The following is a 16,523-nucleotide window of genomic DNA, read 5'->3' as shown; positions in this document are numbered from 1 at the left end:
ACTGAACTGAAGGGCTCAGCCAGCCTGCTTATATAGAGCTCCAGTAGTACGCAACTGTAACAACTTTCTGCAACTATCCAATCACTGAACGTCACTTTCGATCCCTTATTTGCATAACTATCTACAGTATCCCCCTGCTGGCCCAGGGTGAGAACTTCAGTACATAACAAGTAGAATGTGTCCTTTTATTTAAAATGCATCTCTGGGTTATTTGTGGGGCATAGGAATTCGTTCATTTTTTTTTTCTTTTCAAAATATAGTCCGGCCCCCCACAAAGTCTGAGGGACAGTGGGCTGGCTCCCTGCTGAAAAAGCTTGCTGACCCCTTTCCTAAAGCATAGGACACGGAAACTCGACCTGCAGAGAGCTCATTGGGAGCAGAGTAAGCTTTAATCTTCTCCAACTGGTTCAAAACATGGCGCCTTAAGGGCCCACAGTTGGATTACAGGATTGGAGACCTAGACTAATATTTTGTAGACAAATGCTTAGTTTTTGCCATCTCATTGGCCTCCTTGAGACTACATCATTTAGTTTGCAGGAGAGAGGATTGGTCTGTCAGTGCTCCTGTCCATAAATTATCCACTGGCTCTTGTTTCAAGGACAACCATGTGTCCACATGTACATGTGTATAGTAAATCACACATGCAAACCCAAATGTGCACAGGGGACTTTAACCCAAATCCACAGCAAAGAGATTTATTACAGGACAAGAAGATTCAAGAAGATTGTGTCATTCAATTTAGACCAGCATGTAGTTGTTGTTGTTGTTTAGTCGTGTCCGCCTCTTCGTGACCCCCTGGACCAGAGCACGCCAGGCACTCCTGTCTTCCACTGCCTCCCGCAGTTTGGTCAAACTCATGCTGGTAGCTTCAAGAACACTGTCCCACCATCTCATCCTCTGTCGTCCCCTTCTCCTTGTGCCCTCCATCTTTCCCAACATCTTTTCCAGGGAGTCTTCTCTTCTCATGAGGTGGCCAAAGTATTGGAGCATGTAGTTAGTTAAATCTATATGGTAAATGCAAACAAACCAGAATGCAGCTATTAGCTGTTTCTGGGCACAGGGGATGCCGCAACTATGCCTTAGAATGGAGCGTGAGAGGCGGGGGGGTGGCATTGACTTTTGGCATCACACAAGGTCCCCCCACTGACCGCTAGCACATTTGCAAAGATAAGAAGCAGGGTCCAGTAGCGTTTTAAATTCAATGAAGGGACTGCGTGTTCATAGAATCATAGAATCCTAGAGTTGGAATAGACCACAAGGGCCATTGAGTCCAACCCCCTGCCAAGCAGGAAACACCATCAGAGCACTCCTGACATATGGTTGTCAAGCCTCTGCTTAAAGACCTCCAAAGAAGGAGACTCCACCACACTCCTTGGCAGCAAATTCCACTGTTGAACAGCTCTTACTGTCAGGAAGTTCTTCCTAATGTTTAGGTGGAATCTTCTTTCTTGTAGTTTGGATCCATTGCTCCGTGTCCGCTTCTCTGGAGCAGCAGAAAACAACCTTTCTCCCTCCTCTATGTGACATCCTTTTATATATTTGAACATGGCTATCATATCACCCCTTAACCTCCTCTTCTCCAGGCTAAACATGCCCAGCTCCCTGTTGCATTGGTGTAGCCCAGGCTTGGGGGGGGGGGGGGAGACAGAACCAAGTTATATGTAACACAGTTGGTCAGTTAATTAAGTATTTTTATTTATTTGCTTGATTTGGGGGAGCAGTTGAGATTCCTGCTTTGCTGGGGTATGGATTAGATGACCCTCTGGAGTCCATTCAAAGTCTACAATTCTATGATTCTGTGTGATGTCTCCATGCATTGTACCATTGTAGAAGGTGAGAGAAGACTGTGGACTAATATAGTGTGGATCCGGACTAACTTCCGGATAGCAGCCATTTTTGGCCATCTAGGAAGGGGACTAGAATGGCCTTGTGCTCTACTCTACAAGGGATAGCTCTCCATCTGAAGGTGTCCTCTAGTTGAAGGTCCAGTTTGGTTAACACCTAGATAGCAGGCTGATCATGCAGTTACATGAGTCACCTGTTCATAGTCTTTCTAGGTGTGTATGTATACCTGTGAGTGAGAAACTGGATTTGTTTGTTTGTTCTTTTTGCAAATTTGTGTCTTCGTTCCGCCTCTTTTTCCGGTGATGCCTAACTGGCCACCCTAGAGAAGGCAACCTACTTTGTTGTTTTAATTGTATGAAAGGGTACTTTTTCCAGAGCCAGCCCACCCATGGGATAAGGTGAGACGACTGCATCAAACAGCAGGATCCTAATGTAGATATTTATTTCCCTCTTGTTCCTGATGTCAATCTTCACCCCCTCCCTTCTCCTCTGGCAGTGGGATGCCATTTTGTGGTTCGCCTCTGGTGCCAAAATGTCTCAGGCCAGCCCTGAGTTTCTCTGACATTCGGTTGCACACCTGAACAAGTTATCAAGCTCACCTGCTAATGTGATGAGGGAGCTGTATGCCCCTCTCCTCTAGAAGGAGTCTCCTTTTTTAGAACCTCCAAAAAAGGAGTTCAAATAGGATACAAACCTCAGGTGAGCGCCCCTTGTTCACCCGCATCCTCTTCAATGGATTTATCTTTTGTTCTTCGGCGGATTATTAAAATAATTAACTGATAATTAAATAGGAGCTCAATTCACTGGAGCTTCTTAAAACTCTTTATTCTGAGTCTCCGTCGTATAAGCAAAAAAGGTTTTGCATCAGACTTTGGTAGTATGCCATTTCATGAACTTCTCCCCAAGGAGCCTCTGCTAATTAAACAAATGATTGCAAAATACTCAGAATATCAGTCCCGTCGGCTTACGCTTTGGGCAGCTAAACTAAGCTGCCATTATCTATCCAAACAGAGTGTGCAGAGACATCGGCAGAAGCTGCTGTCATCTTGTGTTGTACAGATAAGAAATAAATTTAGGTGATAGGAACACAGGAAGACGTTTTATACCAGTGGTTTTCAACCAGTGTGTCGTGGCACCCTGGGGTGCCTTGAATGATGCCCAAGGGTGCCACGGGCAGCACTGGCCTCTGTCCCTCTTCCCTCCCTCCTCTGATGCCCTCTTGGATCTATGCATCCCCAAGGCTTGCACAGCTGTTTGTTGCAGCAGCCCTGGCTTCCAGCTCTGCAGGCGAATGGTGCCTCTAGGGCTGGCCAGCCTGGGGGTGCTGGTTGCTGGGAGCTGAGGCGACCTTGGAGTAAGGAAGCAAGCGGGCGAGGGAGCCCAGCCAGCCAGTCTGCCAGCCCTTGCTGTTGGGAACAGACAGACAAGTCTCAGGCCCCTGTGGGGCATCGTGAGGAGGTCCTCTCTTTGGGGAAGAGGGGGGGACAGCTCACAGACCAGGGACGGCAGCAGTAGCTGCCCAGAGGACTCCCAAGGAGAAGGGAGAGGAGGCTGAGGGAACACCTGTTTGTAGAAGGGTGAGAGGCTGCTAGCTCTGTAGGCAAGGGGTGACATGACTGGGCTCCTGAGCCCCACTGGGGTGCCACAGAAAGAATGTAGATGGTCAAGGGAGCGCCATGGACTCAAAAGATTGAAAACTTCTGCTTTATACCAGTGGTCCATTTAGCTCAATGTTGTCCATATTGACTGGCAGTTCTTTAAGACAGTCCTATTTCCCAGCCCTGCTTGGCCATTTCATTAGCTATGCTCTCCTCCCACATGTTGTTCTTGGCACCCATCTGTCTCAAGAGACAATGGAGTGCACCTCCGGGGGGAAAGTCAAACCACTGGAGAGTCACAGAGCCTGCTGTGGCTGCAGAGACTGTCAACTCGCAACTACTGCCTCCTGCTGTGCTGGTCCCGGGGGGTTACCATGCGGCGTGGCCCGTGTCCGATCCAAGGCTGAAGCGGGGTCCAAGGCAGGGAGTTGGGTGGGGTCAGGAACTCTGACAGAAAGCAGGACAGGGTGCAGGCAGGAATAGGTAACCAACGATGTTGCTTCCACAACCTGGGACTGGGCTGGCTGGCTTTTATCTCCTCTGAGGCGTAGGGCGGCCCCGGTCCACAGGTGACCCGCCTCTCCTGGCCTGGAGATGAGCACTCCTTCTGCGAGAACTTAGTTCCCTCCGCCTCTCTGCCCTGAGCCTCTGCAGCTCCGGAGAGGCTGGAGGGTTACTGGACCCAGAGGCAACCTCACCTTCCCCTGACCGGGCTGGGAGAGGAGCACCTGCAGGCAATGGGTTCTCAGTCACCTCCGGAGCCAGAGCGGATTCAGCTGGTGTCTACTCCTGAGGATCCGGCACAGGTGAGGACCCTTCAGGTTCAAGCCCCAGCCCCGGCTCAGCTGGCCCTGTGCAGGCTAGGATTCCTCAGGTTCAGCCTCTGAATCCGATTCCCAGGCCATCACACCTGCATTGTTTTTGCTGCGTTAGCAGCACCAAAGTGACTTCGCTTGGGCAGTGTGTATGGAGAACCCAGAAGACAAGACCCCCATCTGGGCCTCTCTGATGCGGTCCAAATTAAAACAGATCAATACTTTTGGCACCAGCTTGGCTGCAGAAGGAGGCATGCAAGGCGTCATCCAACTGCCTTGGGGGCTCCAGTCTGGATTTGTGTAGGGTTTACTCCTTAGCCTATTCCTCTCCTGAAGATGTCCCACAAAGCAGCCAGGGTTCTCTTCCTACAACAGGGCCAGAATTGGTCGCATTCTGCTCCATAAGCAACAGCTCTGAGCAATCACCAGCAAATCACTGGGAAGGCGTTTTAACAGAGCCCTAATTATGTTTGCCATTGTTGTTCCCAGTTTGCACCTAGGGAAAACTTTGTCTGACATCGTTCTGCTGTGCAACGCTGCTCTCATCTGCTCCTTTGAAGAGGGATGCACGATGGCAACAAAGACACTGATGTTCCCCAGAAGTTTGGGATGCCATGGGATTGTTTTATACAGCTTTTACCAGAGAGGCCTTAGAAGCAGGCCATAGAGTACACAGTTAATATACTTGTTGGGGTTTAGAAAGAATTAGACAAATTCTATCAATAGTTACTAGCCATGATCATTAACTATGGTTTGTGAGAAATGATAGGAGAGACCATTGTTTTATGCACTGCTTGTGAGGCAGCTAGCAGGTTGCTGTTAGGAACAAAATTTCTGAGCTTACTTGGCTCTTTTTTTCATCTAGTGAAGGAAATTCCTTATGCACTTTATGCATTTCCAGGTGCAAGGCTGCAGGAAAACCTCTTCCAAGCCTGTAAAGGAACAATCAGTGAGAGAACACAGCCTGTCCCCCTGACCTCCCCTAGAAGAAATGTCCTTAATCCTCTTTTCAGAAGCGATACCTGTTTATATCCAATCCCCTTTTCTTTTATTTTAGAGTAAGGAGTGGGGGTGGGGGCAGAGAATAAAATCATTTCTCAATAGGCCATGATTGAAGCACCTTTTAAAAACATCTCATCATCTCATAACATCCCTTTGGAAACTCAATGAGTTGCTTTTCAATAGTAAATAATTTTTCCATTTTGCTTCTAGGAAGGCTATTGCAGTATTGGAAGGTAAACGGCGTTTCTGTGCGCTGCTCTGGTTCGCCAGAAGCGGCTTAGTCATGCTGGCCACATGACCCGGAAGCTGTACGCCGGCTCCCTTGCCCAGTAAAGGGAGATGAGCACTGCAGCCCCAGAGTCGGTCGCGACTGGACCTAATGGTCAGGGGTCCCTTTACCTTTACCTTTATTTCTCTAATACAGTGGTACCTCGGGTTAAGAACTTAATTCGTTCCGGAGGGCCGTTCTTAACCTGAAACTGTTCTTAACCTGAAGCACCACTTTAGCTAATGGGGCCTCCAGCTGCCGCTGCGCCACCAGAGCACGATTTCTGTTCTCATCCTGAAGCAAAGTTCTTAACCCGAGGTAATATTTCTGGGTTAGCGGAGTCTGTAACCTGAGGCGTATGTAACCCGAGGTACCACTGTAGTTAGAATTTTTTTCCTGATCTCATCTCTAATGATATAATGGGAACTTGAACCTACAATTTCCTTTTAGGTAAAACTCCTTTTAAGTAAAACGTAAGTAAAATTCCCATCTCCACTAGCCCCTTTAATATTATCTGGTGTGCTCAGTTAACTACCCTAAGCCTGCTTTTTGCTTAGATTTCCTATGTGTGAAGTCGTGCCTGCTTGAAGACTAAAACTCAACCTAGCACTCAAAAATGATTTGTAGCATCCAAGTAATGAAATTCCATATTAACTATAAGAAGCATCTTTCTCTGATCATCCGACACATCATCTTCTGTTACTGCAGAACTGTGAGCTCTGCTCCTATCTTGTATATGCTTAAATTTAACTGAAGCTTAAAAGGTAAAGGTAAAGGTACTCCTGCCCGTATGGGCCAGTCGTGTCCAACTCTGGGGTTGCGCGCCCATCTCACTCAAGAGGCCAGGGGCCGGCGCTGTCCGGAGACACTTCCAGGTCACGTGGCCAGCGTGACAAAGCTGCTCTGGCGAGCCAGCACCAGCGCAGCACACGGAAACGCCATTTACCTTCCCGCTATAAAGCGGTACCTATTTATCTACTTGCACTTAAGAGTGCTTTCGAACTGCTAGGTGGGCAGGAGCTGGGACCGAACGACGGGAGCTCACCCCGCCGCGGGGATTCGAACCGCCAACCATACGACCGGCAAGTCCTAGGCGCTGAGGTTTTACCCACAGCACCACCCACGTCCCTGGGTGACTCTAACTGAAGCTTAGAGTGACCATTAACAAACTGATTTCAATGCACCCTGAATGGAAATCTGTCTCCAGTCACATAAGAATGTAAAAATAGTCATCTGCTTTCCATTGGCACATTGAAATTCTGAGCATAGCTCTTGGAGATTAAGCTGCCATGGTTTTGAGCCAGAAACAGAGGGCAGGTAAATAGTCTCAGGACTAAACTTGATGGTAAATAATTGATTTAATGTAATTTTTTATATGTTTTTGATGGTCAATAGCAGCCTCAGAGGGACTAACCAGGAGTGAGAAGGCAGCAGGCAGCAAGTAGAGTTTACCCCCACGCCCACCCCAGCCCTGACTAAAATTGCCTTGCTTTGGGATATATAGACACAGTAATGGACTGCTACCATTCTTGTTGCCTTTCACATATCACTAGAATTTGGGTCACTCAGTGAAATTGGTTGGCAGTAGACTCAAGACATACTCCAGAAAATACATCTTCGTGTAATGCAAAATTAATATGGAATTTGCTGTCACAAGATGTGATTATGGCCACTGGGTTGGTGGCTTTGAGCAGGATTAGACACTTTGGCACTGCTGGAGTTCCTAGTGCTTCAAACCTTGGCAAAGTAGCCAGACTTTTAGCAGTAATTGCACTAACTTTGCCGGACATCTCGTGTAGGTTGCAAGTGTAGAGGCAGAATGCAAACGTGGGTTTTGCCGTGCTTTGAATTTGCTTGCTCTATAGTTTTTCGCTAGCTTTCCCGCTGCAAATCTTTGTACTTTTCTTGGACGTTTCCGCAGAGGACTTGCAACTTGAGCTGTGCCTTCTGCAGCCAGGCTTTGGGTTCTTCTCAGACTTACCTCGGTTGGGTTGAAATGATTGGGGTTTTTACCTACCGTGTGACTAGATTTTAACACCAAGTGCTCTTTTGTGCAATACATGTTTGTTTCCTCAGTAAATGGTGTTCTCATAATCTCATCTGCCATATTTCCAGAGTTGTGTAGGACAGTTGGGCCCATCAGAAACTGAAAGACTTGACTTCCTTGTTTTCTCTTCACGGGGGCAAAATATGTGCATGTTTAGCTACCACATTAACTTTTGGTACACACACAAAACTCCTTCATGCAGTCAGAACAGACATACATTCCACTTTAGTGGATGTTTAGTGCATCTTTTCTTCCTTGAGAAAAGGAAGAACAAACAGATCATTCTTAAATATCTAAATCCAAACAGTAAAAGCATCTGGAAACTCACCTGGGCTTTGAAGTAAAGCTGCAGGTGGACCTTGAAGCAAATAGGCTACCTTCATTGCCAGAATGTTGTGCCATGCGAGTAAGCCACTTGCAAAGACCAAGAAAAGGGTTGCATTTATAGGCAAATGTTCGTAATTGCTAACTCATTCTACGCCAAAGATGAAAATTTCCGTCTTACTACCTGTGATGTTAGACCAGGGTTTCCCAAACTTTGGTCTCCGGCTGTTTTTGGACCAAAGTTCCTATCATCCCTGACCACTAGTCCTGCTTGCTAGACTATAGGTGTTACAAATATGGAAAGGTAAGCACATGATGGGATGGAGGGAAGAGGACACTAGATCCCCCTGTTCCAACTTTGTTTCCATTGCCTCCCAACTTGTGGAAGGCAATTAACTAAAGTGGGAAACTCGTGATTTTCCTTTTGGACATTTTGGAGCCCTGGGAAATCAAAGATCCAAAATTCTCAAGCCTATAGGAGTACAGCAGGAGCAGAAACAGTCACCTTTGATTATGCATAGGGCGATGGGAATGGTCCTTGTTCATGCTCTCTTCTCCTTGAATGTTTATCTAAGCCCTATGATGATTGTCAGTAGTGATGTATGGAAGTGAGAGCTGGACCATAAAGAAGGCTGATTACCGAAGAATTGATGCTTTTGAATTCTGGTGTTGGAGGAGACCCTTGAGAGTCCCATGGACTGCAAGAAGATCCAACCTCTCCATTCTGAAGGAAATCAGCCCTGAGTGCTCACTGGAAGGACAGATCCTGAAGCTGAGGCTTCAATACTTTGGCCACCTCATGAGAAGAGAAGACTCCCTGGAAAAGACCCTGGTGTTGGGAAAGATGGAGGGCACAAGGAGAAGGGGACGACAGAGGACGAGATGGTGGGACAGTGTTCTCGAAGAGACCAGCATGAGTTTGACCAAACTGCGGGAGGCAGTGGAAGACAGGAGGGCCTGGCGTGCTCTGGTCCAGGGGTCACGAAGAGGCGGAAACGACTAAACGACTCAGCAACAACAATAACATGATGATTGTCTGAACAAGAGTTTTGTATAAATAACCATATATGATATGATACAGAGAGCAACCTTATGCACGCACTTACACAGACTAAACACATGTTGAATCTAACATGTGAACATCCCCAAGATTTAGAGATTCAGGAAGCAGCTAGTCATTCAAGGAGGACTGCCATCTGGTGAGAAACCAATTATCTTCGTTAATCTGAGGTAGCAGAAACTGCAGACTAAGAGCAAAGGCTAACAATTCCATTGTGAAACCAGATTTTTGGCAGCCAAAATCCTTAGTTTACTTTAGCATCAGGAAGATAGAGAGAGAGAGAAAACATTTCAGTTTTTAAAAAACTGAGTAAAGGTGTCTGTTAAAAAGGAAGGGCAAAATCTGGTTTCACGAAGTAATTGTAAGCCAATTAAACTAAAAATTAACTCCTCACTATAGTCTTCTAAAACTCATTGAGCATTTGCTTAAGAAAGGCTCCTTCAGCTGTAAGGCAACATTTGTATTCTAATTATTATTATTATTATTATTATTATTATTATTATTATTATTATTATTATTTGTATACCACCTTTCATCCATAGATCTCAGGGTAGTTTTTGTTGTTGTTTAGTTGTTTAGTGGTGTCCGCCTCTTCATGACCCCCTGGACCAGAGCAAGCCAGGCACTCCTGTCTTCCACTGCCTCCCCCGGTTTGGTCAGACTCATGCTGGTAGCTTCGAGAACACTGTCCCACCATCTTGTCCTCTGTCGTCCCCTTCTCCTTGTGCCCTCCATCTTTCCCAATATCAGGGTCTTTTCCAGGGAGTCTTCTCTTCTCATGAGGTGGCCAAAGTCTTGGAGCCTCAGCTTCAGGATCTGTCCTTCCAGTGAGCACTCAGGGCTGATTTCCTTCAGAATGGAGAGGTTGGATCTTCTTGCAGTCCATGGGACTCTCAAGAGTCTCCTCCAGCACCAGAATTCAAAAGCATCAATTCTCCAGCGATCAGCCTTATTTATGGTCCAGCTCTCACTTCCACACATCACTACTGGGAAAACCATAGCTTTAACTATACGGACCTTTGTTCACACAGTAAGCTTTAGTCTTCTAAGGTTTACAACTGCCCTTCTGAGCTGCAACGTTCATCAAAGAAAGGGATAGAAATGTTCAGACCTGCCATGCATGATTCATTTTTAACATTGCAAATTCCAAGCTGAACAGTCAGGGATTGAACCTCTGGTTTCCCCCAAGAGTGCAGGTACCTCTCTCTCGTTCCTTGGTGCTCCATTTTGGCACTCAACTACTTGGGTTGTTTAATGTTTATATTGCTTACTAGAAGAAAATACCTTTAAGTGGTTTACAATATTAATTAAAAATGCTAATAAAAACAAACATTAAAAACAAGTTGCAAAAAAAATGTGAATATATAAAATAAAAAACTGCAATTTGGAAACATTTTTACTTACTAAAACAGCATGTCCAAATTACATGCCATTTTGCTACAACAAAAAAAGCACTGAAAACAACACAGTGAAGGTTCCTGCCTAATATCAATGCACAGGGAGTTCCAGAGCATATGTTCTGCCACGCTGAAAGGTCAATTTCTTGCAAGTGCAGAGCAAACATTATGCAGTACTTGTAAAAGTGCCAATTCCGCACATCTAAGTGGTTGAGTGGGCAGGTACTCATAGTGGTATCAAAAAGAGTAATATCTTGGATCGCTTATTCCTTGTCATCCCAGATCTTATGTGTATAATTACTCTAATGCTTTAGAAAAGTATTGCTGCATAATACTGCAAGGAATTTTTATTTTATTTAGCAGTTCCTAACCAAATCCTCTTTGGCTGCAGGTAGGGCACTGCAGACATACAGCTGTTGGCGGAGATTTTGTGATTCGTGTGGCCAGTCACATGAGTGGTCTTGCAGCTCCTAGGATACTCTTGGACTTTGCGTGGGTTGTTTATTCTACTGTGGGAAAGAGTAGCAGCCAGGAAATACAGGAATATTGTGTCCAATTCTGGGCACCACAATTTAGGAAGGATATTGACAAGCTAGAATATGTGCAGAGGAGGGCAGCCAAGATGGTCAAGGGTCTGGAAGCCAAGACTTATGAGGAACGGTTGAAGGAGCTGGGTATGTTCAGCCTGGAGACTGAGAAGAGGAATGATAGCCATCTTCAAATATCTCAAAGGCTGTCACATGGAAGAAGGAACAAGCTTGTTTTCTCCTACTCTGGAGGGAAGGACTCAAACCAATGGCTTCAGGTTATAAGAAAGAAAGAAGATTCCGACTAAACATTAGGAAAAACTTTTTGACAGTAAGAGTTGTTCGACGGTGGAACAGTCTCCCTCGGGAGGTGGTGGACTTTCCTTCCTTGGAGGTTGTTAAGCAGAGGTTGGTTATCTGTCATGGATGCTTTAGCTGAGATTTCTGCATTGCAGGGGGTTGTTGGAAAAAACGCCCCTGGGAAGGGTGCCAACTTCCCAGGACTTCTCTCCGGTGGTCACTCTCTGGCTGGAATTCTCCCTCAGTCCAGAGAGACCGATGATAAGCGACCCCTCCCTCCTGAGAGGGGCACGCTCGCCTTCTTCTGGCATCCCATCACAGAAGAAGAAAGAGACAGTCCGTAGTCTACTCACTACTTTATTAAGACTGTACAAGCATGACTGCTCTCCTGAGCAGCATAACACAAGAGTCTCCAACTCGACTCAGAAGCGAAAGTAACACTCTGGTTACATGAGAACTGGCAGAGACTTCCTGTCTCATGCTCAGAGACATCACATGGTGTCAACACAGTAGCTGCTGCTCGCAGCTGGTGGGAACTGAAATTCCAACAGGGGTTGGACTAGTGACTCCTAGTTCTAGGAAATGGCATCTTCAGAAGGTGGATGGAGGAGTTCCTTGTTTCCTCAGTGCCTATACAAGGAGAGTAGATTATGACCTAAACCAGCCTTTGCCAACCTGGTGCGGTTGGTAGTTGCAGTCCAGAACATCTGGAGAGAGCACCAGGGTGGTGATGGCTGGCTTAAACCAATCCTGATGAAAGCTTGCAGTCTGATACACAAATGAATATAGAGTCCTGTTTCACAGCAGATTTATGTGACCACATCCTTTCTACACTCCCAATAGCGTTTAAATTGCGGAGAGGTTTTGCAAATGTTGTTGCAGCACAAAAGCATTTCTTAGAATTACCAAGGAAGAAGAAAAGGCAAAACAAACTGCCCAACGTAAGAGGGCCTGCTATCTTTTGGAGTGGCACAGACACATTTTTAGGAGACTGGTGAATATAACTAAATTTTATGTGACAGCCAATTTTCTGTGCACAATCCCCCATGCGCATATATTCTTTTTTTCACTTTGAAATATTGAATCAGCATGTTGGTCATTTGATTAGGTTGGTGCTTTTGGTTGCTGAGTTTATCTCTGAATATATATCCCATTGTAGGAAGGAATGGTAAGAAATTGAATCAGAGTGTTCTGCTGAGAATCCTAAAAAATGCCTTTTATTAAAACCGTTTAGCTCCATCCAAATCACAAAATAATTTTCTGAAACAGAAGTTATATAAGTAACATTTTACTTAAGTCTTTAAATTGTTTCAAAAAGCCCCCCTGCATCTGTTTTAATAAACGTATTTACTAATTTGCCATGCTTAGTTATATTAATGATTTAACTTTAGATCCAAACCGTTAATATAGCTAAGCATGGTAAAATTGTGATAATATTGTAAGGATAATGAAATGTCCCATGTAGTATCCGGAACTGCCCAGGCTGCTATATCCTGAATTTAACCGTTTGCTTTTGACCTGGCTGACAGATTTGTATTCTGTACTGTATAGAATGTCAAATAAGTTTGCTCAGGTTGGCATTTAATCATAGTTGCAGCCAGAGTGAAAAACCATTTATATGTAAATGAATCAGATGCCTTGTTCTTTTCTAACTAACCAATTAAGCTGGTTTTAAATCACATAAATGAGTAAGTGAAATTTAAAGCACGTGCCGTTAGTATGATCATGTATCTTGTGGTCTTCATAAAATTGATTTTTGAGTTATGCTTCAAGCCATTTTTTTTCTTTAATGAAACTAATCTACTATCCCGCACAGATTTTGTACATTCCTTAAGGCTCTGATAATCATTTTATGGTGGTTGTAGCAGGGGCTCACTCATTCCCACTGTCTTGCTCCCTAGATTGGCATATTGATCAATGTAGTTGAATTCCATTGAACTGAACCCAACAACCCCCCTTGTCTAAATCGGGATACCTTCTATAAAGTGGCAACAGATGCCTGTCCAACTTCGTATTTAAAATCTATAGGGAAGGCGATGGCAACACTGCCCTGAGCAACACCTTCAGGAATGATCTGACAAGACAGTGAGTCTCAACAGCAGGGAAAGGTTCCATTCATGGCAGAGGTGGAGAACCTGCTGGCCTCCAACCACCATCAGCCTCAGTCAGCGTGGCAAATTGTCAGGGATGATGTGAGCTGTAGTCTGGGAACATGTGGAGGACTACAGATTCCCTCCACTGCTATAAACGCTTCAGGATTTTCCACCCTAAAGTGTGGATCGTGTGTCTCCAAATGCAAAATGAAGTGGTGCATGCCAGTAGATCAGCCTTTCTCAACCTGTGGGTCCCCAGATGTTGTTGGACTACAACTCCCATCACCCCAGCTAACAAGGCCAGAGCTCGGCGATGATGGGAGTTGTAGTCCAAAAACATCTGGGGACCCACAGGTGGAGAACCACTGCAGTAGATGGTGTCTGCTGAAGTTCGTATGCATGGAATAAGGAACATGACTCCAGCTTCTCTTCAGATCCCCCTGGAAGTTCTGCTTGTTGCTTAGGATAAGGAACAGGCCACTTGTACTGACTAGAAGGTCCCTAGGATTTGCTACGAGGCAAGAAAGGGGGCACAAATGTCACTTGAGTGGTTCTGTCCTTCACAACTGTAGGGGAAGTATTCTGTGTGAGTATGCCAGCATTCAGTGAAGCTCTGCCAAGACAAGTAGGGCTGGGCGATATCTGGTTTTCATCATTGCGATATATCACCAGCTAAACATCACGTTTAGCTTTTGAGTTTAGTTTTTGAGGGATGTGGGTGGCGCTGTGGGTTAAACCACGGAGCCTAGGACTTGCTGATCATGAAGGTCGGCGGTTCAAATCCCCAGGACGGGGTGAGCTCCCGTTGCTCAGTCCCTGCTCCTGCCAACCTAGCACTTTGAAAGCACGCAGTGCAAGTAGGTAAATAGGTACCGCTCCGGTGTGAAGGTAAACGGCGTTTCTGTGCGCTGCTCTGGTTCGCCAGAAGCGGCTCAGTCATGCTGGCCACGCAACCCGGAAGCTGGCTGTGAACAAACGCCGGCTCCCTTTGCCAGTAAAGCGAGATGAGCGCCGCAACCCCAGAGTCAGCCACGACTGGACCTAATGGTCAGGGGCCCCTTTACCTTTACCTTTAAACATCACATTATAGCAATAGATCACAATATCTGAAATAAGGATGGGGCAATGTTGAGGCATTGGCTGGCTTCTCATTTTTCCCCACAACATGATTTTTGCCGGCGCCTGCTCTTGTGATTCACTGCTCCCTGCATGAGGCAGGGGAGAGCTGAGCTAGAAGAGTTAACAAGGGCTGCAGGAATCAAGAGAGGCATTGTCTGGCTTTACAGTTTTCCCCACATAGTAATTTTTGCATAGCACACACACACACGATTCACAATATATTGCCAGGTTAAAAAATATGAAACCGATATCACAAGATGGACTTCGAACTAGTTTTGGACGATATATCACCCAGCCATGTAGCCTTCTTAGACTTTACCAATTGGTTGGGTGAGCGTTGCTCCCAGAGAGGGAGGGAGGAGTCAAAAGACACTGAGGTTGCTTCAGAGAAAGAGTTATTTATTTCTGCTCTCCGGAGCAGCAGAAAGGCACTTGCGTGGTCAGTTCACAGCAAGAGCACTTAAAGAGCAGTTACACACAGCTTATATACCCTTTCTGGTCCCCTTGCCCCCTCCCCAGGAATCCAGCCACGTCAGCTTATACACGTAAGTTGACATCCATGACCATATACAGATGTTCCTGTTCCTGTACTCTTGACCATAAAAGGATGTTCCTGTTCCTGTCTTCCTTATCTTGGGGTAAGAAGGTCACCAACTCGAAAGGCACTCCTGGCGCCATCCCCGAGCGTGGGGGTGTCTTGCAAGGTCTGTGCATTAGTGTGTCAGGATATTTACAACCTACAAGATAAGATAAGCCCCAGCTCTGCCATCCCGTCTCCATTTCGGAACTGACAAGGCCATCCATTAAGCGTCACGGACTGATAAAGGAGAGGGCTTTGTTTATACAGCTGGGTTCTTGTTATACATTGGCTCAAGTGCTCAAGTTAATGGATTTTAGCTAATGGAGAAGGAAAAATGGGGATTTTGGGGCCCGTTTCAGACTGACTGCACAGTCAGGTTTTGGATTTGGGAAACCCATTCCTTCAGCCTTAGACATAGGCCCTGGGCCTACTCCACACGTTACACATAGTCTCCATATAGAAGCACTTTTAACAAGAGGTTGTTAGACCCCTAAGCAGCTGTCATTCCCTCCCTCTTAACCTGTTCTTGCTTTTTGTTGGCAGCATCAACGGCTGGAGCGACAGGTTTGGGTGGGACTACCACAAGCACCACTCCCCGACTAACGACCAGCAGCACTGCACGGACCACCACTGCGGCAGCTTTGGGCAGAAGGAACAAGAGCACAACGACACCTTCCCCGGGTTTGGAGGCCCCCAATGACATGACGACACACCTGCCGCCTGCGGCTTCCCAGCTGCCTGCGATAGGGGCAGAGAGCTGCGAGACGGTGGAAGCCCGTGAGATCACGTGGTTCAAGACCCGGCAAGGACAAGTGGCCAAGCAGCCGTGCCCCAGGGGCACCGTAGGTGAGCTCGTAAAAAAAAAGTTACTTCTCTGCCATGCTAAGCCACCCGTCCAAGTTTTGCTGAGTGAGGTTTTGTTTAATCAGTGTCCTGCTCGTCCTTCGCATGTGTTCCTTGGCTTTCTGCAAAATGTTGTTGAGAATGTGGTATTAGAAATGGCAACAGGGGCAGAACAGTCCATTGTATACTTCTGGGGGGGAAACACCTGTCCTTCTGCTGGATCTCTCAGCGGCCTTTGACACCATCAACCATAACATCCTTCTGGACAGTCTAGAGGAGCTGGGGGCACTGTTATACGGTGGTTCCGCTCCTTCCTCCTGGGCCGTGTCCAGAAAGTGGTGTTGGGGGATGAGTGTTCAGACCCCTGGGCCCTCACTTGTGGGGTGCCTCAGGGTTCCGTCCTCTCCCCCATGCTTTTTAATATCTATATGAAGCCGCTGGGAGAGATCATCAGGGGGTTTGGGCTGGGTGTTCATCAGTATGCGGATGACACCCAGCTCTACCTCTCTTTCAAATCAGAACCAGTGAAGGTCCTGTGTGAGTGCCTGGAGGTGGTTGGAGGATGGATGGCAGCTAACAGATTGAGGTTGAATCCTGACAAGACAGAAGTACTGTTTTGGGGGGAAAGGGGGCGGGCTGGTGTGGAGGACTCCCTGGTCCTGAATGGGGTAACTGTGCCCCTGAAGGACCAGGTGCGCAGCCTGG

General features: G+C 46.4%; 1 protein-coding gene across 29 annotated transcripts in view; it reads left to right on the top strand.

The window, feature by feature from the left end:
* ADGRL3 (adhesion G protein-coupled receptor L3) overlaps positions 1-16,523 on the top strand; it is a 543,408-nt gene that overhangs the window by 368,391 nt on the left and 158,494 nt on the right. For all 29 annotated transcript variants that reach the window (XM_028711325.2, XM_028711329.2, XM_028711310.2 and 26 more), the window contains one exon: positions 15,519-15,821. In XM_028711325.2, the coding sequence (XP_028567158.2) occupies positions 15,519-15,821 (303 nt within the window). The remainder of the gene's footprint in view (positions 1-15,518; positions 15,822-16,523) is intronic.

Source organism: Podarcis muralis, chromosome 17 (genome assembly GCF_964188315.1).
Source record: "Podarcis muralis chromosome 17, rPodMur119.hap1.1, whole genome shotgun sequence".
Classification (NCBI taxonomy): Eukaryota; Metazoa; Chordata; class Lepidosauria; order Squamata; family Lacertidae; genus Podarcis; species Podarcis muralis.
This window is presented reverse-complemented; position numbering and strand designations above follow the sequence as displayed.